The 25766-nt window shown below is 40.7% G+C and overlaps 1 protein-coding gene across 2 annotated transcripts; it reads right to left on the bottom strand.

The window, feature by feature from the left end:
• Positions 1-897: 897 nt before the first annotated feature.
• On the bottom strand, positions 898-25766 carry NIPAL1 (NIPA like domain containing 1). Of its 2 annotated transcripts, none has more exons than XM_064584444.1 (6): positions 25403-25766; positions 15663-15929; positions 10004-10060; positions 7513-7717; positions 5602-5762; positions 898-5072 (listed from the first exon to the last, which is right to left on the bottom strand). In XM_064584444.1, exons 1-6 carry the CDS (start codon positions 25446-25448, stop codon positions 4453-4455), a joined length of 1356 nt encoding a protein of 451 aa, XP_064440514.1. In that variant the 5' UTR covers positions 25449-25766; the 3' UTR covers positions 898-4452. The 2 variants fall into 2 exon arrangements, with proteins under 2 accessions (XP_064440514.1, XP_045737146.1); XM_045881190.3 differs by having other exon boundaries at positions 7513-7603; positions 25403-25750.

Here is a 25766-nt window from a genome sequence, read left to right as displayed (position 1 = left end):
GCTTACATTCAGTGGATCGAGTAGTCCAGGGTGTTGGCAAGCTTGTATTTTGGTCCTAAGTAACTATGTGATTTAAGGAATTGTGTATTCTTTCTTTATTTATACAATGGTGGGAAGAGGGGCCATGGGATACCATAAGAAAGAGGCCTTTTATATCCTAGACAATTTATTTCCATCGAGACAACTGAGAGGGTTGGTCTCAAACATGAGCTCAAAACAAAATAGGGAAAATTGATAAAGTCTTAGTGATGTGGTCAATACATGAAGCAAAGTTTTTTTGTTGTTGTTGTTTAAGTAAACTCTACCCCAGCCTGAGGCTCAAACTCATGACACAGAGATCAAGAAACTGAGCCAGCCAGGTGCCCCCATGAAATGAATATTTCGTTCCAGAGGGGCTAGAAGGAAATTTGCTGAGGGTTTGTAAATGTAAATTTTAATGTAATGCAATGCTACCAAATATTTTTATAATGCTTTCTCCCTTTTCCTCTGCTTCTTCAATTTGCTGAGTTTGCAAATGTGAACTTAATATAATGCAATGCTACCAAGTATTTTTATAATGCTTTCTCCTTTCAAATTTCTGAACTGAGAGATTTCATTATACTGACTGCTTTGAAAACCTGTCTTGTTCAATGCAATTATTTAAAGATAAGACAGTTTCTCCTACCTTTGGTTTAGGTGCCAAATCAGTTATACGGAAATGGTTTTGTGGAGAGCCTTCTTCTAAAAAACAGATTTCAATTTCAAGGAAAATGATAGAGCAAAATTAACCTAAGTGCAGATTCTGTTTTTAACCTCAAAACTTAAAAAAAAAAAAAAATCTCCAATCTAAATGGGGATATTTTTGCCATTACATATACTTAACTTCAATAAACTAAAAATTGAACTCCAGCAAGCAAAACCAAACCACATTTTATTGCAAATGAAAAATATACAGAAACATTAATTTAAAATTCATAAACTTTCTAAAATGAACAGTACGTATAAACATTTGAAAAATAGAAAATTTCACGACTATAGAGTTTATTCCAAATATTTGGGAACATTTCATATATATTCATACAAATTACTTTTCCACAAAGTTTTGTTAGAATGTGAAGATTGCATTTAGTTCAGTTTTATGGGCTTTAAGAAAAAATATTTTTGTTGGACTCATTTTGGTGTTGAGATAGTTATAATGATGGAATTCATTTTCACTTGGATTATTTAAAACAAGCTAATGTGACACAACTTAAGATGAAGAATGTATGAAAATTGGCAACTAATTGTCCTTAACTATCTAGTAATAAGACAGTAAGAATCAAAATGTCGATTCAAAGAGAACTAAATTCTATCAAATGACTCATACATCAGGCCTGATGTGGGGTGCTTTCCATGTATTTCATTTAGTGCCCTTAAAACAAAGGTGTTAATTTCATGCTGCTAAATCTAAAGAGTTTTATGAATACTCTCTGCAATCTGAACTAAAAATAAAGTTTTTTTTTTTAAGGTTTTATTTATTCATTTGAGACACAGAGAGAGAGAGAGAGAGAGATAGAGAGCATGAGCAGGGAGAGAGGCAGAGAGAGAGGGAGAAGCAGGCTCCCCACTGAGCCAGGAGCCCGATGTGGAGCTCGATCCCAGGACCCTGGGATCACACCCCGAGCCGAAGGCAGACACTTAACCATCTGAGCCACCCAGGTGCACCTAAAAATAAAGTTCTTAACCATTGACCTACAATAAAATTATGTCAAAAAATAAGATGAAACTCTTATATTTACAGAATTTGGGAAAACTTTCAATCTGGCTGTGTGAAGACAGCTTTGTAATCCCTCATGACCCATGTGCAGACATCCACATAATAAATCTTAAGATAAGTAGGTGAGATAAAGATATATGTTAAAATATATACCTATATGAAACTACCAGTTAAGACTAACATAGTTAGTCTGAATACAGGGATCCAGCATTTTATTCCTTCTTAGACAGTATCTTCCTATTTGGGAAAAATTATTATTAGTTTTAGGTTTACAATAACATTTTGGTTTTTCAATGCATATACCCACCAGGGATTTTTTTTTTTTAGTAAGATTTTATTTATTTGCGAGAGAGAATGAGAGACAGAGAGCATGAGAGGGAGGAGGGTCAGAGGGAGAAGCAGACTCCCTGCTGAGCAGGGAGCCCGATGCGGGACTCGATCCCGGGACTCCAGGATCATGACCTGAGCCGAAGGCAGTCGCTTAATCAACTGAGCCACCCAGGCGCCCCCCACCAGGGATTTTTAGAGTTTTAAAAATATTTCATTGTTTCTCCAACATGTTTCAACTTGTTAAATCTTTCTCAGCCTTTCTCCTAGGCATGTATGTCAACACCAGTTCATTTTCCAATCCAGGACGCCCATGAGTTCTTGTGTTCCTTGAACCTTTAGCCTGGGCGCAATATACCAAGGGCAAAGCTTTGTAACAGGTGACATTTAAGAAATACCTGACACTGACTCTCACTAGAGTGGAGAACCACCACCGCCTCAGGCTGGATGCCCTTAATTTCCTCACTAAGAACGTGTCCTGGAGAAATCAGTAGAGTTTTTCGATAGGAAAGAAAACCTTTAAAAGAATTTCAACCATTTTTAACGCTACCTTTTCAGAAAATACTTCTCCTACAAACTTGTGTTCATAGCTTATACATCTGATATACAATTAAAGTGAAACAGCAATCAACAGAGTAAACACGTACTTGACCTGAGGTATCAACCCATGTATCTTCCATGGATTATCAATTTTCAAAAATAGGAACGCACTGAGATGCACTCAACACTGACCTGTGCTGAAGAGACGTTGACAGCCCTTTCCAACATCATGGTCACCTCAGGACTTCCCTGGGAACATCAGTCAGAGCTCCACAGAACTGGGAAATGCTAAAGTCAGTTGAATAGAATTCTTGGTAAGAGAATTTACTATTACTACCCAGGACAGACTTGAGCTTGATTACAAACAAACAAAACTAATAACATCTGATGTTGGAACAGAAAAAAATCGAATCAACTGGAAGGTTGTTTTGTTTTGTTTTGTCTTAATGTCATAACTTTTTGGTTAGGACTTTTGTTTTGACAGAAATAAGTTTAGTCTGGAAATAGGTAATTTCTTTCTCATGAAATCAGTGAGATCTGTCCATAAACACGAAAGCCCACCAAAAATGTTATTCCTGCTGTGCGCTTGGAGACAGGAAAATTGTATAGAGGTCATAATATGCAAAAGGTATTTTCCTGTAGTAGTCCCCGAGCTTTCAATATTTTGTTTTCTGGGAAGTTCACTCCCCTTCCTATTCCCCCAAAACACTTCTCAGTAAAATGTATGGAAAATATGGTCAGGATGAAATTCAACAGAAAAAGAAAAACCTACTACTTATTGTGGTAGGATATGTATATTTTTAAAAAAGGTTAGTGAATAACTATAATTTCCTTAATAATGGTGGAAGTACCAAATTTCAAGAGAACAATTATGGTAACTCATTCAGGATTTTGCAAAGATTTTTCTAATTATTTCCAAACAGTCTGGAAAACTTACCCTTTGGGGATTAGATATTTGAGAAAAATTGAGGTGTACCATATAATCCTAAAGTAATGTACCAGTTACTTTTGTTACAAAAGTCTGTCAACAGGAAAAATGACCTTTGGGATAACAGAGAAAGGGACAAAGTGAGTATAAGGAACTCTAAAGCTGAAATCACTTGGACTTCTCCAGAAACTCAAGTCTGTCTTACATTTTTCAGGTTTGAGTTAAAAGAAGGCTTGAATGTAATCATTTGTATTTGTGTGTGTGTGTGTGTGTGTGTGTGAAAAGAAAAAAACACTGTATTTCATTTAAGTATTTCTCTCCTTTCTCCATTCTCCCCTTTTGAATTGTTAATACATTTTTCTGATATGGCAATAAATTACAATCCATAAGCCCTTCATGGGCTGTGTGTCTTATGCATTCTAGCCCACCAAGGAGCAAATTTCCAAGGCAGGCCTATTTTTTCTTTAACACTCCACTCTTTAGCTATCTAGTTTAGAAAGAAGGAAGTTATAGAGGGTGGGGGGAAAGCACCAGTAATCTCACTTCTCAGGTTTAATAATTTGAAACTATGACTCATCAGAGAATGATGATTGCTTATCAGCACATAGTTAAGTTTATCTATGAATTACTAAGAATAGCAGCCAAAGAAATGAAGAGCCACTTGGCAGAGACAAATACATTGTGACCAGAAGATATTACTCGGAGACTCCTATAACTCTTTGACTTCTTTTGTGCTTAGAGAATATTTCAAGTTTGTAGAAATGACAAACAGTAGAAGTCTTCTGGAGGAGGATCCAAACCTTGATTTTCAAATTTGATGGCCCAAAAGGAAAGCCCTTTTTTTTCCCCCAAAAGTTCTTCAAAAAAAATCAGACCTTTCTTACCCTTTCCAAGTGTCTTATGTGATTTAAGTTCAGGGTTTCTAGAGACTTTGATCATCAGTCCTGCTAAACAAGGTAATGTCATCACTGAGTCCTGGGGTTGAACATTCTGTATTCTCTAGTAAGACATATTTGTTTTCACCACCATTCAGAGAGAGGACTTCTTTCTGAGTAGTGGATGTCAGGTCACTCCAGGTAATGTCAGTATGCTTAAATGCATGTAGAAGGAAGATGCCATTGATAACGGTGAAGAACCCACTCAGGGTCCCGATGATATCTCCAGCTTTCATGCCATACCATTCTTGGAATAAGATGGCGGAGCAAGTTACTACCATGGACGTGAAGAGCACATAATAAATGGGAGTCACAAGAGATGTATTAAAGGTGTCCAGTGCCTTGTTGAGATAGTTAATCTGTGTCGTCACTGAGAGCACGAGTACAGCCAGCAAAACGAAGACCAGGGGATGCTTGTAAACTGGTTTCCATTCCAATAGTTCCTTAATGGCAATTCCCAGGCCCTTGACAGAAGAAACTGAAAATGCTCCAATTAATGAACAGATTGAAATGTAGACCAATATATTGGTCTGTCCCTTCTTGGGAGCCACGATCAAAATCAGCACCAATGAGATCACAATTATGATCACAGCAAAGGAGATAAACCCTGTTTGGAAGAGAAAAGAATTCAACTTCAGAAAATGCTAATAGGACCATATCTCCTGTGAAATCTTGTTAGCCATGAGTTTAGGAGTGTAGGTGTTTCAGAAAGGGAAGTGAGATTAAATTAAAACAACAAAAACAAGACGGCATTTTGCTGCGTGGCTCTCGACATTTTACAATGGACCTTCACAAACATATCCTTTGAATCTCACAAATAACACTATGAGGTATGGCAGGTATCACCTGACTGACTTTTTATTTTTGGAGGGGGAAAGTGGCCAAAGTTGGGGTTGGAGTATATGCCTTTTGCCCCTCCTATCCCCATCTCTTTTCAGTGTGTAGAGATCAAGCATGGCCGGAACAGAACATTGTGTCACCTTTACAGAAGACTTGTAATCCAGTCAAACCTTAACTGTATCACACAACCCATAATGAGGCTTGGAGGGAGCCGTCTACGGTATTATTACAAATTCATTTGATGAGGAGAGAGAGTGGAACAGAATCTGAGTGTTTCATTTGGTTGAATCACAGACCTGGGTCTCTCAATTTCATTTCCATTTCATGCAAAGAGGTGACTTCCTCTTCTTGTGGGGCATGGATAACCATCATAGTTGACCCCAATATACTTAATATGCAGCCTATTTTCCCATGAATGTTCAAGTGCTCATTTAGAAAGTAGGAAGACAATATTGCACTGTTGGGAGAAGAAGAAAAAAATCACTCTCATTCAGTTAACGATGGATTCCATAGCAGCTCAGAAGTCACACTGTGATACCTGCCCCTCTATCCCAGTTGCCAATCAACTTATCTGAATATGCTACAGGACGCTGAAAAGCCCGATTCGTTTTAAGACTCAGAAATGGTCAATCAAATCGGCTTGCTTTTATATCAAGACTTTTAACAGACATTCTGTACCTTTGTCATCTTCCCAAGAGAGGTAGGTCCCACTCAATTAATTTTCAGTTTCCCCACCTCTTCCTGCAGAGCCAAACAAAATGGAAGACCTTTTACATCTTACTGGCATGATTCATTGAGAATGTGTGCGCTCGTGAAAGCTTCAAAGAAAGCTACTTGTCTAAAGAAGAATCCCTCTGTTCAGGGCTGATATTTAGCTAGTACCCACAAGTACAACCATATGGGTTATCAAAATATTGCAGTATTTCCTTACCAGCCGCTTCCGCCCTGATACTTTCACTTACTCAAGAGTCCCCACCATTTGGTTGCCATGGCCTCAGGAAGTTCTACTGGCACCACCATGGACACCAGACTCTGCCATTCTGCTGCTCCACCAAATAGGTCTGCTGCAGTTCCTGCACACCAGCCTCCTTCCCCTGATGCCCTGGCACTCCCACAAGGGTATGACCTATACTGGCACCTGAGACTGTGGTCCATTACCTGGCACCTTCTTAGAGTCATCCTCGTGCGGCCCCTTGGGAGGACTGCAGCCTCAGCCAAAACACTGCTACTACTAAGAGTTATGGTTCCATGCATAGACAGTGTTCTAGAGCTCTGTGTGTACTGACTCATTTACTTCTCACAACAGTCCTACAAAGCAGGTGAAAAGAAGTGGGTTGACCTAGTCATAGGCTTTCTACTAGAGGTGGATAACGAATGGAGATAAAAGGAATAGAAAAATACAATAAATAATATAGTTGCTTAGCTATAAGAGTTCATGCGCCCACTGAACACATTCATTTGGGATCATAATAATGACAACTCAGAAAAATGAAACCTGCGTTTTATGAACACAAAAATTATTCCTGTTGCCAGTACTAAAAGAAACTAAAAGGTCTCCAAATATAACTATCTGGCAAACAATGGAAGACTTTCAGTGAGAGTTGAAATTTAACCCAAACACTATGCTTTTAAAAGTCCTCTGATCACTATGGTCATTAACCACTATGACAACAGAAAGGACTGAATGGGCTGTGGCAATATGTTTAGGTGAGAGAGAGAGAGAGAGAAAAAAATCTGCGAGACTTCTTTGAATAAACACAAACATAACACACGATTACTTTATGTTAGCAGGAAACCAGGCCTATTCCCGTAGGTTTTCTAAATAACAACACAATTTATTCCCTACTTCTACTGCTCTTTCTTGTGTCTTCTCAAGTGAGTTGTATGATATTTTGTTTTAAGATATGCTTAGCAATGTATTTCTTGTGGTTTATATTCATCATGGTACTGGCATCTCTACAGAAGCCAAGCTCAACCTGGGTGGCTCAGTTGGTTAAGTGTCTGCCTTCGGCTCAGGTCATGATCCCAGGGTCCCGGGATCGAGTCCCGTGTCAGGCTCCCTGCTCGGCGGGGAGCCTGCTTCTCCCTCTGCCTGCCGCACCCCCCGCCCCCCGCTTGTGTGCGCTCTCTCGCTCTTGCTCCCACTCTGATAAATAAATAAATAAAATCTTAAAAAAAAAAAAAAGCCAAGTTCATTTCTCACGTACCTTATGAGAACACTCAGAGCACCCAGTGGGGTGACCAAGGTGGCAGGTGCAAAAGCATAAGCTGCAAAATTGGCCGCTTCTCCGGCTCCCACTGGAAAGCAAGCCGCAGTGGTCGTATGAGAGATGGACTGACTTGTCAGAAGAGAAAAAGCAGTAGCACATGCAAAGTGGTGGACTTCTATCCCAAAGATACTGACAGATCCAGCTAAAAGGAGCAATTTAACATTTTCTTATGGAGGGTGGGGGAGGATTGGTATTAAGGGATGCAGATAAACTGTAATTACCTGGTGATTTGAACTCAATTAATGCAAAAAGTGATGACAGATGAATACACATTTTAAGTGACTTCCAATAGAGATTTTAGGTATGTCACTTCAATAAAATTTAATTGGAGGTGGTTTTGGCCTAAGCAAAGAATTATTCTATGTGCTCAAGAATACCTACTGTTGGGGCGCCTGGGTGGCTCAGATGGTTAAGTGTCTGCCTTCGGCTCAGATCATGATCCCAGGGTCCTGGGATCAAGCCCCATATCGGGCTCCTGGCTCAGCGGGGAGCCTGCTTCTCCCTCTCCCTCTACCTCTCTCCCTGCTCATGTTGTCTCTCTATCTCTGTGTCTCAAATGAATAAATAAAAAATTAAAAAAAAAAGAATACCTACTGTTATGCACATTAACAACAACAAAAAAAACCATGTGGCAAATCAGAATGCTTTGCAGGGATCTACTGGCCTGGCAGGGGATAGCCAGGAATGCCTACCACGGCCCGGGGAGCCAGGCGTCTCTGAATTGTAGATGATCCAAAAGCACCTTAACAGTATCTTAGAAGCTCAAGGAGATCCCAAGGGATGTTTTAAAATCATAAGGATGTGCTCCTGCAATATTTCCCTTAACTGAGGAACTCCACTTCTGTGAGATGACTTTTAGAGTGAGGGAAACTCCCTCTAAGGACAGGACTCTTGTCTGGGGGCCAAATTACTCTTACGGGTTACAACTGAACATTTGCCCACAGAGTGTAGTATTTCATGAGGGCAACCTACGCCATTGTAGAGAAAGCTTCTGGAACAGATAAAAGACACCAGAATACTTTTTCTTTTTCCCTCTGGTTGCTATGCTCCCAGCCTTCCCTTCTCCCCCAGTCAAATATGCAGGAGTACTCAGGTTTAGGGAAATAGCATAACACAGATAGAAGCTTCCAGAACAGAACAGTTGGGGGACTGCTCTTCTAAGAAGAGCCATGGCAGTTTTCTTCAAATACGAAACTGTCTTGAATACTTGATAGTATTTATATTTTTATCTCTACAGACAGCTTCCCAGGAAAATATTAATTTCATGATTGAAGTGCTGTATGTTTGTCACTAGATAAAATCTCTAATGTTGTAGACTTCTGCTTTTCTCTCTTCAATAGTGGTATGAACTTTGTGCATGATGGAAATAAAACTGTAAATGTAGCCACATAACATTCTCCTTATATCTTCATCCTATTGTGTGAGTAGAGGGTGGGGAAACACAAGGAGAGAGAGAAGAGGAGAAAAAAATAATCCAAAATATCTATCTGGGGTCTTCTCAATTCAGTCCCTGTCAACTTTTATTCCAATGAAGTAAGAAAACAGAAAACACCTTAACAACTGAAAGGGCTATACAAGTTTAAATTTAATTTTTATTTATCATCTTTTGAGATTCTTATATTAAAGCCAAGTTACCCAATTCTTTTGCATAAGAGGACCACACAAGTCCTGAAGTGTGTCACTGAAGTGTATGGGAAGATAGATGGAAGTCTGAAGGCTTCTTGCTGCAGAGGGAGATGGTGGTGAGAAACGAGAAGCTCCCACCTTCGGAAGTTTTAGGTTTGGGATTTAAGAATATTCAGAGGAGTTAGGGGAGGAGATAGAAAGCTGCAGAAGTGCCCTTGAGAGATCTTCTCTGCACATCGTATGAGCATCTATAAAGTGTTTTTCCCCATCCAACAGTCTCAGGTAGTCCTCAGGGCAAGTCTGGGAGAGGGGGTGTGCCGACAAGCTGCATCTTCTCTCCATTTGTTCAGTGCTATGCAGCCAGAGGGGACTTTAAGCTACCCATGTTTTCATCCTGACCAGGAAAATGTATCCATTCCTTAGAAAACATGCAGCTAGAACAGTCACAGATTCGAATTAGGAGCAGGGAAATGTGGGAAGAAGGCATTTTCCTCACTTGTTCTGAGGAATAAAATATAACCGAAGGAGAGGTTTGTGATAAAAGATAATATTTCAAATATTAACTTTTCCCCCTTGCATTCCAAGACAGTATTGAGAACATGGAGGTACAGGGAGAGACAGGGAATAATTAATTCTAAAAATATAGGACTTATTTTATATATAAGACAATATATTATACCTGCACGAAAATTTCTAGACTTGAATGCCATCCTTACCAGAAAGATAAAGTAATCGATGTTGAACAATTCCGTGCAATTTACCATTTTACAAGCAAACATTATTCTTAGCAATAAGGACTTACTTGAGAGTAATCCTGCCCACCAGAGCCATTCCTTGAGGTAAGAATGTCCACCTTGTCCTGGGAACATAAGAAAAATTAAAATTAGGTTCTTAACTGGAGGAAGAAGGTTTGAAGAACTGACTACTAGGAGAGAAATGTGGTTGGTGGTTGGAAAAGGCAAGACTTAAGTGTTGAGCCCACTTTCAGGCCAACAGGCTTGAGCAATGGAATGTAGGAAAGGCCCACCAGGCGGCCCACCTCAAGATGGCCACCGGCCCTAACTGACCACTGGGCTACTTACAACGACGCAGTTAACCAAAAAAGGGAGAATTCCATACATCCCCATACCTCCTTATCTTCCCCCTTAGAAACAGCCCCCACCCACCACCTCATTGCACACAGTCTCTCCTCTGCTTTCCTACCCGCTGCTCCCTTGTGGTGGTTCAGTCAACTTCCATCTCCTTTGTTCTGCCTCAGGTGAATTCTTTCACTACCCACACCAGTGGCTTCCACTCTATTGTCGCCCCACATTTGGGGGCCCCCGTCCTATTGAGAGACACACCATTGAGACCTCACATTAAGGCCAAATCCAAGGCCATCCACTTATTTATTTGGTCATTTCTGAAGATCTTCACTTGATGTCTATAGAGAGTTTTTTCATTTGCAAGAAAATTTTGTGTAATCATTAGGTTTACTGTATTTATGCCCGCCAGAGGTGTGGACACAGAATATTATAAGCCGTAGATTCTGTTTCAGCTAGTTAAAATTAAAGACAGAAAACCATAAATTGTAAATTGTATCGGTGCCTAATGAGGACCTTAAAGGGAAGAAGATGGTTGACAGAAGAGCTTTTGAGATTTTGGATAATCAATCAGAGAATAACAAGCATTAGCCAGCTGGACTCTCCTTATTCTCTACCTTGGCATCAGGAAATTGAGTTTCTAGTCTATTGAAAAGGGTAAAAAGCTTTCCTAAGGTATTCCATGGGTTATCTTTTCTTTACTGTAATCTGTGACCTAAAGTCATTGTTACGTTTGCTATAGAAAATGGAATTTTCTCACCAATTTTAATATACTTAATCCTATGTATTTGACCTCTCTGATTTTGTTTTAATTAAACAGGGTGTATCAGCTGTGAAGATCATCTTGCAAAGTAGTTTATTTAGGATTTTCTTCTTACAAACTGTGCACATGATTAAATTGGAATATTGCAATATATTTTCATAATCTGTCTTTTAAAAACTTAATATATCATAAATACTTTCTCATGTCCTTAATTAATGGTTGAATATTGTTTCAAAATCTGGCATATCATTATTTACTTAACCTGTGTGCAGCTACGCACCGCCCCCCCCCCACAGGGTTTCTACTTTTGTTCTCATTATATAAAGCCCTTCAATAAATATCCTCATATGTAACTATAGGTGGCATCCTCATTCACTTCTTAAGATAAATTTCCAGACGTGGAATTATTAGGTTTTAAGTCATTGACATTTTTAAGCTTTACCAAATTGCTCTTAGGAAATTCTGTACCTGTTTATACTGCCTCCAGCAATGTTTGGAAGGGCTATTTATTTTCCAAAGTCCCTTACCAACATAGGGCCTTTTAAAGAAAAAACAGGGGCGCCTGGGTGGATCAGTCGTTAAGCGTCTGCCTTCTGCTCAGGTCCTGATCCAAGGGTCCTGGGATTGAGCCCCACATCGGGCTCCCTGCTCCGCAGGAAGCCTGCTTCTCCCTCTCCCACTCCCCCTGCTTGTGTTCCCTCTCTTGCTGTCTCTTTCTGTCAAATAAATAAATAAAATCTTTAAAAAAAAAAGAAAGAAGAAACACAACTTTGTTAAGATGGTAGGCAACAGGGGCACCTGGGTGGCTCGGCTGGTTAAGCATCAAGCGTCTGACTCTTGATTTCTGAAGGGGTCATGATCTCAGGGTCATGATCAGCTCTGTGCTGGGCGTGACACCTGTTTTAGATTCTCTCTCTCTCTTTCTAACCCTTTGTCCCTGCCCTCCCCCACCCCACCAAAAAAAAAAAAAAGAAAGAAAGAAAAATGATAGACAACAACCCAGGAGCTCCTTGTTATATGATGGTATCTCTTTTGGTACTAGTGAAATAACATTTACTTATATATGTTTATTGGACACTTGCATTTCTTATTTTGTGAGTTTCTTGTTTATGTATTTGCCTATTTTATCTTATGGTACTAATCTTTTTCTTATCAACTATGGTCATTCTTTATATATTGTGGATCTTTTTTTTTTTTTAAAGATTTTATTTATTTATTTGAGAGAGCGAGAATGAGAGAGAGTACATGAGAGGGGGGAGGGTCAGAGGGAGAAGCAGGCTCCTCGCTGAGCAGGGAGCCCGATGCGGGACTCGATCCCGGGACTCCAGGATCATGACCTGAGCCGAAGGCAGTTGCTTAACCAGCTGAGCCACCCAGGCGCCCTATATTGTGGATCTTAATATCCTTTGTCTGTCATTTATTTTGGAAACACTCCCCCCATCCCTGGCCCCGTATGTCATTTGCTTTTTCGTTTTAGTTAAGGTGTTTCCATGTAGGATTTTTTTTTTAATCAATCCAGATAGTCTCTTCCTTTATACAGAATAGATTCTTCCTTTATCTGCATGCTTAGAAAGACCTTCTTTTAGGTTTCTTGAGAAAAATCATTTCATTTTAAATTCCTGAATGGTATGAAGTAGAACTCTTACATTTTTTCCTCTAATTTTTGCCAATTGTCTTAACACTTCTGATTGAATAATCCAGCCTTTCTCCAGTGGCTTGAAATGCCACTTTATTTTATTTTATTATTCTTTTAAAGATTTTATTTGACAGAGAGAGAAAGAGAGAGAGAGAGAGCACAAGCAGGGGGAGAGGCAGAGGGAGAGGGAGAAGCAGGCTCCCCACCAAGCAGGGAGCCCGATGTGGGGCTCAGCCAGGACCCTGGGATTATGACCTGAACTGGAGGCACACGCTTAACCCACTGAGCCATCCAGGTGCCCCGAAATTCCACTTTTAAAAATTGCATATTAAATTGTTATATGTACTTGGGTCCCTTTATAAGTTTTCAATTATCTTTCATTATTTTATTTATCTTTTTTAGGGCCAGTACCAAACTGTTTTAATTACTATAGCATTATAGTACATTTTATTTCTGATAGTGCAAATGTCTCCAATAGTACTTTTATAAACTTGTTTGTGCAATTTGTAGTCATTTCTCACCTGAACCTTAGAATAATATTTAGTTATTTTATGACATTCTTGATAAGAATGAATAGAGTCACAGAGGAAAGAGTTCAGTTCCCAAGAAACAGTGATAGCTTGACACTGTAAAGCTTTATCTGGAGTATATATGCATTAAATTAGGACTGCTGACACAATGCATTGAGGATTTACAGCCATACCTGGAAGTTTCTTCTAATGTACACATATATATAGAATCATGGAAGCTTTTTGTATTACCTGTTTTATGGCCTTAAAGATTTCATGAACCAAATGAAAACTGAATCTGTTCACATCCCATCCTTTATATCTAGGTAAGATAAAATCTATTCTCATTTTCAAGGTAGAATTTTACATGTCTGTACTTTTTTTTTTTTTGAAGGTTCGATTTATTTATTTGACAGAGAGAGAGAAAATGCACAAGCAGGGGGAGAGACAGAGGGAGAGGGAGAAACAGGCTCCCTGATGAGCAGGGAGCCCCAATGAGGGGCTCCATCCCAGGACTCCGAGATCATGACCTGAGCTGAAGGCAGATGCTTAACGACTGAGCCACCCCGGCGCCCCCATGTCCATACTTTTTAAGCCACATTTTGAGAAATCATCTCTTAACTAATCTTGGATGTTGTCTGCCTCGATGAACAGGACTTTTGTTTGCACTGATGCTTAGATGTTCCAATATCTAATATGGCCACAGTAGTCTTGATAACCAAGGTCATTTTTTTCCATCTTTAGAACCTACACTGAAACAACCATATCCAACAGATGTCAAGCCACTGTGTATGTAAATGAAAATTCTGTTTTGTTTCACGCCTGAATGCTATACATCTATTTTGGATTGTATATTGTGTTTGTGTATTTATGCTTTGATTCATAGTAACTTCTCATATTATAGAATTGATTTGCATTGAACACAAACTGTAAATAAAAAGAAATGTCTGAAAGAGCAAAAAAAAAAAAAATACAGGAGGGTAGACCACATGTTATGTATTCTGATGACCAAAAAAAAAAAAAAAAAGAAAAGAAAAAAAAAAGGAAAAGGGACGTAAGGAAACTTTGGGAGGTAATATATATGTTTATTATCTTGATTATGGTGATGGTATCACAGGTATATTCATATGTCCAAGCTCATCAAATTGTATACATTAAATACGTGAAGTGTTTGTATATTCACTATACATCAATAAAATGGCAAAAAAAAAGAAAAAAAATGAATAGAAATTCATGGTTAATGAAGGGTAGTTAAGCTGAGTTACTCAGCATGTGAAGCATCACTATAAATAGCAACCTAATTCTACTGCTATCCGTTTATTGATTTAACAAATATTTATTGGGTCCCAAACACTACCCTGGGGAAGGTTCCTGCTCTCGTGCATCTGCTATCAATAAATAAGTAAATAAGCAATAAACGTACAATGACAGATTGTTTTAGGTACAATGAAAGAAATGCTTAGTGCCATGATAGAGAGTAACGCGGGGGGGGGGGGGGTGAGGGACACCTCCCCAGAAAGGAAGACCGTCAGAAGTGATGATACTTAAGCTGAAGCCTGAAGGATGAGTCAGCCAAAGGAAGGGCAGGGAGAAGAGCGTTCTAGGCGAAGGGAAAAGGCCTTGAGGTGGCAAAGAACTTGGTCTATTCCAGGAAGCAGAGAAAAGTAGGTGACAGGGAGGGAGGGTGGCAGAAGATCCAGCTGGAGAGGTTGCGAGGGTCATTTTATGCAGGAGGTCAGAGATTGCGGAAAAGTGTTTTTTTGTTTTGTTTTTTTTTAAAGATTTTATTTATTTATTTGACAGAGAGAGACACAGTGAGAGAGGGAACACAAGCAGGGGGAGCGGGAGAGAGAAGCAGGCCTCCCGTGTAGCACGGAGCCTGATGCGGGGCTCGATTCCAGGACCCTGGGATCATGACCTGAGCTGAAGGCAGAGGCCTAACGACTGAGCCACCGTGCAAAGAAAGCCACTGACGTGTTTTAAGCAGGGAAGCAGCGTCTGACCTTGAATACTGAAATTGCACACAAAAGCTCTGAAAGAAGGACTCAAACCACACTCTCAATCTCTGGGAACAAGAACTTAGTTTCACCCTAAAGGCGACACAGCTGGCTCAATCCTGGAAACTGCAGGGGAGCTTTGCTAAGAACAGAGATAGGGGCTAAGGTAGAGACAGTAAAACATTACTACTGTCTTACAACAGGGGGCGCCGGGGTGGCTCAGTCTTTAAGCGTCTGCCTTCAGCTCCGGTCATGATCCCAGGATCTTGGGATCGAGTCCCGCATGGAGCCCTGCATGGAGCCCTCCGCTCTGCGGGAAGCCTGCTTCTCCTTCTCCCACTCCCCCTGTTTGTGTTCCCTCTCTCGCTGTGTCTCTCTCAAATAAATAAAATCTTAAAAAAAAAAGTCTTACAACAGGATTATTTCTGCTGTTGCTGCAGAAACCTGAATTGGCTAGCTGCATCCGTTTCTTACCAGCTCTGGTAACGCCCTTCTTGGCCAGTTGCAAGAGGCCCTTCTTTTTCAATATGAAGCTGGAGCCAATAAAAATACTGGAACTGACTGCCAGCAACAGGCCCACATACAGACTGTATTTGTTTTCGACTTTTGCAGAAACGCTCCAGTTGCTTACGCTGGAATTCAGGTCCCTGTAGAGGACAGGAAAAGCCAGGGGCTGTGACACGTTTGTGATCTCACACCAGGCCTGGGAGGAGTTCGGGCAGAGCAGAGACAGTAGGTAGCCTGGAAAAAAAGGACAGAAGGAAATGTCAACAAACACAAAAGGGAGATACCTTAATATTTACTCCTTTTCTCCGAGGAAGAGAAACCCGAGTGGACAGTCCCGAGACCAGTATTTTAGTGCATGGAGGAGCGTTCCCAGCCGGCGGTCCACACGCCTGTGGACACGTTCAGTTTGGCTCCCATAGGTTCTCAAAAACGTTTTAAAAAGCGTTTCATTGTCATCATTTACAAATGAGAGGTGTCACCTGAAAGTCTGACTTCCTCTTATAAATTGGAGAATCCGGCAATACTTGCTCAGCTCTTGGTTCCAGCAAAACAGCAACCTCGAGAGTAGCAAGAGTAGCGGGCAGGTGTTCGCACTGGTGCGCGCTCAGCTGTTCCTCACGGCCCCCCAGACCCACCTCCCTCCTCCACCTGGTCAGTGTGGTTCCTGGAAAGCAGTGTTCCTGATGCCTGAGTGTAGGGACAGGCCCGGCAACCCATCAGTCGGCCTCTTATAGGAAATTTAGCTAACCCATTGGTGGGGTGATGGTGCATTTCCGAAAATGTGTTTAAAAGGGGGTTTAGTTTTCTGTACCACTTTCCCTGAAAAGAATCATTTTTCAGGTCTACTCATCTACCTTCTCCTAAATAAAATCTAGTAAAAAAAAAAAAAAGGAATTAAACATCAGTATGCTTTTCTTAGAATAGGACTCAAACAAACACGTAAATCTTCTGAACCAGATCCATTATTTTAAGTGTCTTAGAATTTTAAATCTAAACACAAAATGAACCCACTGCAGACAATATAAGGACCTTTTAAATCTGTTCTCCACTTGGAAAGGTAGCTGCCCAGCAAGGTGACATTGTGACAAGATTTTCTGACCCTCTTCTCAACTTTTGTTTTCCTTTTATTTTTTTAAAATTTTATTTTACTGAAATTCAATTAATTAACATATAGTGTATTATTAGTTTCAGAGGTAGTGTTCAGTGATTCAGAAGTTGAATATAACTCCCAGTGCTCATTACATCAAGTGCCCTCTCTAATGCCCATTACCCCGTTACCCCATCCCCCCCCGCCCACCTCCCCTCCAACAACCCTTAGTTTGTTCCCTATGATTAAGAGTCTTATGGTTTGTCTTCCTCTCTGATTTTGTCTTATTTTATTTTTCCCTCCCTTCCCCTATGATCCTGTTTTGTTTCTTAAATGCCACACGAGTGAAATCATGTAATTGTCTTTCTCTGACTTGTTTTGCTTAGCATAATACCCTCTAGTTCTACCCATGTTGTTGCAAATGGTAAGATTTCATTTTTTTAGATCGCTGAGTGATATTCCATTGTGTGTGTGTGTGTATATATATACACACACACCATATCTTCTTTGTCCATTCATCTGTTGATGGACATCTGGGCTCTTTCCATAGTTTGGCTATTGTGGATATTGCTGCTATAAACATTGGGGTGCAGGTGGCCCCTTCTGATCACTATGTTTGTATCCTTTGGGTAAATACCTAGAAGTGCAATTACTGGGTTGTAGGGTAGCTCTATTTTCAACTTTTTGAGGAACCTCCATACTGTTTTCCAGAGTGGCTGCACCAGCTTGCATTCCCACCAGCAGTGTAGGAGGGTTCCCCTTTCTTCGCATCCTCGCCAACCATCTGTCATTTCCTGACTTGTTAATTTTAGCCATTCTGACTGGTGTGAGGTGGTATCTCTTTGTGGTTTTGATTTGTATTTCCCTGATGCCGAGTGATGTGGAACATTTTTTCATGTGTCTGTTGGCCATATGTATGTCTTCTTTGGAGAAATGTCTGTTCATGTCTTCTGCCCATTTCTTGATTGGATTACTTGTTTTTTGGGTGTTGGGTTTGATAAGTTATTTATAGACCTTGGACACTAGCCCTTTATCTGATTAGACATTTGCAAATATCTTCTCCCATTCAGTAGGTTGTCTTTTGGTTTTATCAACTGTTTCTTTTACTGTGCAAAAGCTTTTTATCTTGATGAAGTCCCAATAGTTCATTTCCTTTTATTTTATTTTATTTTTTAAAAAGATTTATTTATTTATTTTACACAGAGAGAGAATGGGTGGGGCAGAGGGAGAGGGAGAGAGAGAATATCAAGCAGACTCTGTGTTAAGCGTGGAGCCCAATGCAGGGCTCAATCTCATGACCCTGAGATAATGACCTGAGCTGAAACCAACTTTCGGATACTCAACTGACTGTGCCCCCCAGGTGCCCCATTATTTCATTTTAATTCAAGTATAGTTAATATACAGTGTTACATTAGTTTCATTTTTTTCTTTAAAAAAGCAATTTTCCCATTCTGAATTATTCTAAACAAAAAAGGCAAAGAAAAATGAATCAACTACAATTTTAGAATTCAATGAAAAAATTAGTTTTACATCTCAAAAATCTTAAGAAGGCATATGAACAACAAAAGATAGTTTGACCAAATGATGTCTTAGGGACAAAACTTTGGTAACTGGATCTTTGCCTCCCTGGCATAACATTATGCAGTTATCTGAATTCACCACTTACAAAGTTAAGAAACATGATAAAGTTCAGCTCCCTAAAAAGGTAAAATAATTGCATTCAAGCTTTTCATGATTATTATTTCACTTACTTCTGTAAGTTGAAAATGAATCAACTTTGTTTCAAAGATACAGAATAAATTCTAATTCAAAGCTTCTAAATATTCCAAGGAGAATTATATGACTTTAGGGATTTTCTGTAACATTGAGGAATTTTCAGGCAGGTTGTTTTAAGAGTTGCTTATTTTCAAACAAGCCAGCCCTTAGCAATCTTGTTCTGGTCACTGTTCATCTCATTTAAAACCCCAAGAATGGAAAGTGATTTTTATAGTAAGAATTTCCATTACATTAATTCCTGAGAAAACATCTGACTTGACTTCCCAGTGAATTCCACAGCTGCTTTGGTGTTACTTACTATGTAATTAACATAACCATTCCAAAACTTCATCTCTGAAAACAGTGTAGGCAGGTCTCATTCCATTGAAACAATATTCTTTCTAAGCTGTTGACATAGCAAAATGTTTCCAACATTTTAGGGGGTGTGGGGGCAGAGGGTGATAAGGGAAAGCAAATAATCTTTGTTGCATTTTGTAAGTTCTTATTGTGAGCAGTAGCTATTAATGCTGCAAGTTTTATGGCAGGAAAAATAATAAAAATCTTGTCTAGCTTCTGACCTTAGAACTTAAATTGTTTTATGTTGGGTGCCTGTTGAGGAGAGAGCCTATAGCAGATGTGACTGAAGGAGGGAGTGGGGGAGTGAAGGGTGGGTTGGGGGGTGTGGAGTGGTGGGGCAGGAGACAGATGGGCAAAGTAGAACATGTGGGCAGGGAGTCTGGAGTGTTTCAGAGGAATCAGAGATATCTCAGTTGGCTTCTTAAGATTCTAGTAAGCAAAGTAATTATCCAGGGAGTTTAAGCTTTATTCAACATAGAGAAAATCTATTACATTCATTATGTTTTGTTTTAATAGACACTATAATAGCCCTCTAAAGTGATGGTCCCAATTTATACTCCTGCCAGCAGGGTGCATGCATTACTTCTTTGATATTATTCTTATTAATTTTTCTAAATACTGAGTAATTAATATTTAGAAAATATGTGTCAGTTATAAAGAAAAATTCAATACACACCAATGTGTCAACCACCTAATTTAAGAAATAAACATTACCTCTCAGAAGAGACGACTATCCTGACTTCCTGTGTAAGATCCCTTTTTTTTAAATGATTTCCCTTATATGACTATATCTTCAAATAGTACATTGTTTCATTTTGCTTCTGCCTCTTATAAAATGTAAATCATACAGTATGTATTCTTTGGGGACTTGCTTGTTTTTGAGATTTATCCGTGTTGATGCATGTGGCTGTAGGATTTGTTTTTGCCCACTGTTCTGTAGAATTCCACCATATGATTACCTCACAATTTAATTTTTCTATTTTACAGTTGGTGGACACTTGAGTCATGTACAATGTTTTTACTTTCACAAATAGTACAGCTAAAGTTCTTAATTATGTTGAAATGTATGTAATTAATTATATTTGACAATTTTTGACCCCATAAAAATAGCAGTTTTGTACTGTTGAACTTAATAAATACGTATCTTCCATGTACAAGTGTGAAAGTTCACTTACACACACACAAACTAAAAATTTCAAAGTAAAGTTAAACTTCCTATAGGATTATGTACCTCTCCTCACTTTGAGCTCTGTTACTATCTCTAATCATGGGCAAGTTGAATATTTACTCTTGATTTCAGTTTCCTCATCTCTAAAATAGAGTTGTTTTTGTTTTTTTTTTTTAAATAGCGGAGTTTGACTCAATGATTCTGAAGATGCTTTCTGTAATTTTGTGATTTGATCATACACAATCTTTGTTCCCAGAGTAATTTACTTACAATCCCAGTGGCTCATAAATGTTGCTGATAGACCTGCTTTAAACTCATGGGCACTTGTAATTGAAAAACATTTTAAAAGAAACTGATGCCAAGATATTAAGTGACTTGCCAAAGCCATATAATTGTCAGAATTACAGCCAAGTAGCAACCCAATTCCCAGGCCAGTATTTTTATTTCAGAAAAGTAAAAACATAAAGTACAGATAAAGCCAGCTAAAAGTTATTATTAATGTTTATACAAAGATGAAATGCTTTGAATAATTTTTTCAAGTACAAGAGAGTAATACTTTAAATTATTCGGTTAATTACATATAGTAGGAAAGCTGGTTCCTAAGAAGTCAATGATTACATAAAACTGCATTTTAAATCACTACAAGATATTTCCAGTTTCAGGAAATCATTATCTCACCGTCTATTTTACGTATTAGTTTGGCTTATTATTCAGCAAATAGCTACTCCCTTACCCCTCCTGATGTGGGCAGAATATTCTTCCCCCGATGTCAGGCTGGAAGTGAGCTGGTGGTCAATGGGAGAGCAGTGGAGGGGATATGAGGACAGGCTTCAAATGCACTGATGTACTTAAGTTTACTCTCTTGCACCTCTGTATTGGTCAGGAATAGAGATTCCGGAAGGAGCTGCTGCCCCTTCAGCCTGAGCCCCAGAATGAAAACACATGGAGCAGATCCAAGCTCATCCCACATGAAGGAGCCAAACCCAGGTGCCCATGTAGCCTGAGGCAGAGACACCCAGGTGAACCCAGGCTAGATCAGTCAACCGTCAGCTGACCTACAGACACACAGGCAAGAATATATGATTGTTGCTTTCAGCCATTGAGTTTTGGGCTGTGTATTACATAGCAATAGCTGATGGATATACCTGCCTATTCCTATTAGCATAGAAAAAAATATGAATGAATTTCTTTATGTCCCCTGAAATGTATTCTCCAAATATCAGCCAGTGTGAATTAGATCATGTCATTCCCCTACTTAATTTCCCTCCCCTCTCCCCATGACTTCTCATTTCAATTATAACAAAATCTAAACTCCTAATTCTGAACTCTTTAAAAGCTTTACATTCTCTGACGCTTGCTCACCTCTGACATCAAATTGCATCTCCCTCTCTCTCACTCATTCCCTGCAATAACACTAGCCGTCTTTTCACTCACTGATTCAATAACTATTGAGTCTCTACTGTCTGTTTGGCATTTTCTAGAAGCTGGGGATACCACAGTGAATAAAGAAGAATTCCTGCTCTCATGTTTATTTTAATGATTGGCAACAAAATAAACAAGTGAACTAATAACTACATAATATGTTGAGTGCCATGGAAAGCAGAAAAAGTAGCATAAAGGAATTTTTTTTTTTTTTTAATGAAGTGCACAAACCTCTCCGCTATGTGTAAACGTAAAAACCCTGAGGCGGGAATGTGCTTGAGGCTGACTGGCGTGGTAGAAGGGAGATGGCCTCAGATGAGGTCAAGATAGAGCAGAGGGGGCAAGATCAGGTGAAATGAGTCTTTAGATTAGTAGGTCCAATCTTGTCATTTCTCCCTCTAAAATTCCACAATGGCCTCCCTTCTCATTTACGAAAAATCTAAAATCCCTACCACAGTCTACAAGAGCCTACAGAATCCTGCCTCCAGTTATCTCTCTAACCACATTCCCTACAATTGCTTTGTTTTTTGGGTTTTTGTTTTGTTTTGTTTTTGGTCCTGTTCCCTTCATAGGCTAAATTCCTTCTCACCTCAAAGCTTTGTTACTTGTTACTTAGCCTTGACAGTTGCAGGTAGAGCTAACTCCTCATTGAGTCTCACTTTAAAATGTCACTTCCTGAGGCACCTGGGTGGCTCAGTTGGTTAAGCATCCAACTGTTGATTTCTGCTCAGGTCATGATCTCAGAGATCGAGCCCCCCATTGGGTTTTGTGCTGAGCGTGGAGTCTGCTTGAGTTTCTCTCTCTTCCTCTCCCTCTACCCCTCCCCCCTCTCATGCACACTCCCTCTCTCTCTCTAAAATAAATAAATAAATCTTTAAAATATCACTTCCTTAGAAAGGCCTTCTCTGCCCTCACACTCTTAAGGAACTTCTCAAGGGTGCCTGGGTGACTCAGTCCATTAAGCATCTGCCTTCAGCTCATGATCCTGGGATGGAGTCCCACATGGGGTACCCTGCTCAGTGGTGAGCCTGCTTCTCCCTCTGCCACTCCCCCTGCTCATGCTCTCTCGCCCTCTCTCTCTCTCTCAAGTAAATGAATAAATAAAATCTTCAAAAAAGGAACTTCTCAGTGGCTTTCCATCATATCAGCACATCATTGTTACTTAATGCTGCTGATGAAACAAACTTCTTCTCACAACTTCATTATGACTTTATGACAACATTGTACATCCATATATCTATTCAACAAAAAAGTTGTTAAAAACCTACCATGCAAGGCACTATGTTAGGTTTTCATTTATTCAACACTTTGCAAATTCTTATTGGGCAATTCCTGAGTACCAGGCCCTGTTCTAAGTACGGGAGAGACAGTGACCAGCAAGACAGGTGAACAGGTCTTTGTTCTCATGAAGCTGACAATTTTAGAGAATTATCAAACAGGAACAAAGGGAGCAGAATAGGAATGAGAAATAATTTTGAGAAAATTTGGCACAGAATAAGAATGAGGAATGATTGTGAGAAAGTATGGAAATCAAGTCATAGTAATATCTTTACATATAAATGCCATTAAGGCTGGGTAAGAAGACCATTATTTCAATTAACCAAAGTAAAATTGAGAAGACACTACTGATTTAAAAAAAATTAAGGGGTGCCTGAGTGGCTCAGTCAGTTAAGCATCAGCCTTTGGCTCAGGTCATGATCCCAGGGCCTGGGACTGAGTCCTGCATTGTCCTTCCTGCTCAGCAGGGAGTCTGCTTCTCCCTCTCCCTGTGCTCCTCCCCCCACTCATGCTCTCTCTCTCTTTCAAATAAATAAATAAATAAATAAATAAATAAATAAAATCTTTAAAAAAAAAGAAAAAAGAAAATTTTGGATTAGAAGTCTTTTGAAGCATCCATGGTTTTAAGAGTAAAAACCAAAGTATGGGGTTAACTTTTTCTTTACTGAAGTCCAATTGGAATGCTCTATCCTTAGATATCATGATGGACTCCTTGTCATCTAGATCTCAGCTCAAATAGAACTTTCTCTAAGGGACCTTCCCTGAGTATCCAATCTAAACATCCTCAACTCTCTCAGTACATTATTCATGACAGTTACCACTCTTGTAATGTCCTTTTTATTCATTTGTTGCATATTATCTGCCTTCTACACAGTAAGCTGCATGGGAGGCTTACTAGAGTCTAGGACTAGACTGTCTTGCAAATCCGCCCATAGCAGCACCCACGTCAGTGCCTGGCACATGGACTCTTGTTATTTGAATGAATGAATGAATGAATGAACACATGAAAAACTGAGCCTTTACTCCATGTCAGGCTCTGAGCCATGTGCTTCATATGTAATCTGACAACTGTAAACTGTACAAATTATTTCTGATTTATAGATGAAGACTCAAAGAGGTTAAGTTATAGTTGAGAAGACTGACGCTAAAGCCTGATCTCTTCCCACTGTTGGTAAGGATTCTGATTTCTCTCAAGTCTCTCCCACACAATTAATTATAATTAATCACAGGTATTAAGCACTGAGCTTGAATACATCTTGTTGGAACTAAATGCACGAGTAAAGCAGGAAAACATCTAAGTTCAAACAAGCGAGTGTAATTCACAAACCCTCCTTACAGATCCTCGGGTAAATAAGGGAGGATATACTATTAACAGTCTAACTTACTGGTTTAGGAATTATTTAGACAAAGGTCATGCAGTCTATCTAGGAAATAATTCCAGATCCAGCTGCTTTAGTATAAACCATTTCCAAAACTTCAGCTTTTGAGCAGTTTGTGAATTGTTCAGGCATTTTCTCTTTCTTTGCGTCCCTTCTCTCTCTTGCTGGCATAGTTTTGACTAGTTCACTGACACCCCCTCCAACTCCCCCCAGCCTCCCCCCCCCTTTTTAGTTTAAACTCTGCGTCAAAGAATAATCTGGAGGAGCCAAGAGGAGAGGAAACCTGGGAAGCTGTTGGCAACTTTGGAAAGGCGTTCTTGCCACGCCCCTCATTCCTCCCTCTTCACGTCCTTACCAGGTAAATTAGAGATCAGCCTTCGCCTTCACAAGGCGAAAATTGTCCCGTCAGTTGAGACACACCCTTCCTGTCAGCCCGCGCGTTCCCAGGTATTCGCGTCCCGACTTCTATCCTGGCTCACGCGCGCCTTCTGCGCTGTGACTTCAGAAAGGCTGCCAGTGTTGTAAACACCTGGCAAAGGGCAAGTGGCCTGGCCCAGCGATTTTTCAGGATTCGCTTGGGGGCCGAAACCCCAGCCTAGCGGGCAGTAACAAACCTACACTGACTGCGCCCAGTTCCCCGTGTCCTCTTCCGTTGGGCTCTCGCCTTACGTAGCCAAGAAGTGACTGCACAGCGAGTCAGACGCGAGGCTAGCAGGGTTGCACAAGTTTTCATCTCGAAGACAGAGGAGAGATGTGGCCCGCCCAGGCGGGCCCACCGCCCTCCCCCGCGGCCAAGGGCGCCTGACCTTCCACAGTGTCTGACCCTCGCTGAGCCCACGCAGGGCGCAACGCAGACTCCCGCCGGGCCCGGGGCACGCCCTCTGCCCACCGGGTGACTTAGACCGCGGACTCTGGAAGCTAGTCTGATTCAGAGGAAGCGTCTTTCTCAGACAAGACTTGGGAATCTTCCCCCCCAGCACCCTGATTTTCCCTGTGCCGACCCTCAGCACGCTGTAATTTACATGGGTCTGCCTCCTGGACCACAGTGGGAGCCACGTATGTCTATCTTGTTCGACTCAGGCTTTCCCAGAGCCTGGCGCATTGTCCGCACAGTAAGCAGCTACTGACTGGCCGAAAGACTGAATGAGTACACCCACAAATGAATGCGTTACGAGTCGGTGTATTCATTTCTCTTCTCCACAAGTACCCGGGACCGCCCACCCGGTCTCATCACCACCCAGGTGCCAGGTCCCACACTCACCTTCTTGGCAGGGCTCTCCAGGCGGTAGCCTCACCTGTCCCCCCATGGCCCCCAGGCGGGGCTCCTCGGACCAGGCCCTCGCTCCTTCTCCGCCCTGGCCTCTCCGGCTCCCCAAGGGGCCGCGATGGGGCGGAGCTGTAGGGTTCCGGACGAGGGAGCGCTGACTCCGCCCCTGGACAGCCTCCGCCGACGGGATGGATGGACCTCCGCGCGAGCCACGCCCCCGAGGTCTGAGGCTGGGAACTAGTGCTCTGGTTTGGGACCGCGGCTGCAGGTCCTGGTCCCTCGTGGGACTGGCGGGAGCGCCAGCTGCCTCTCGGGTCTGCGGCTGGAGCTGCGCGGTGGACACTTCTCGGTGTTCGTC

This window comes from Mirounga angustirostris, unplaced genomic scaffold (assembly GCF_029215605.1).
Source record: "Mirounga angustirostris isolate CCGP_5_RB_7025 unplaced genomic scaffold, mMirAng1.0.hap1 SCAF_2, whole genome shotgun sequence".
NCBI lineage: Eukaryota > Metazoa > Chordata > Mammalia > Carnivora > Phocidae > Mirounga > Mirounga angustirostris.
The sequence above is the reverse complement of the archived record's forward strand: the minus strand, read 5'-3'. Positions and strand labels throughout refer to the sequence as shown.

Excerpts from the sequence above, each read along its gene's own strand:
- NIPAL1 (XM_064584444.1), bottom strand. The coding sequence starts at position 25,448 with ATGGGGGGACAGGTGAGGCTACCGCCTGGAGAGCCCTGCCAAGAAG. Across the intron at positions 10,061-15,662 it reads GAAGGGCGTTACCAGAGCTG|GACAAGGTGGACATTCTTAC; the intron begins GTAAGAAACGGA and ends TTATGTTCCCAG. Across the intron at positions 5,073-5,601 it reads AATGAAATTGAGAGACCCAG|GGTTTATCTCCTTTGCTGTG; the intron begins GTCTGTGATTCA and ends TCTTCCAAACAG.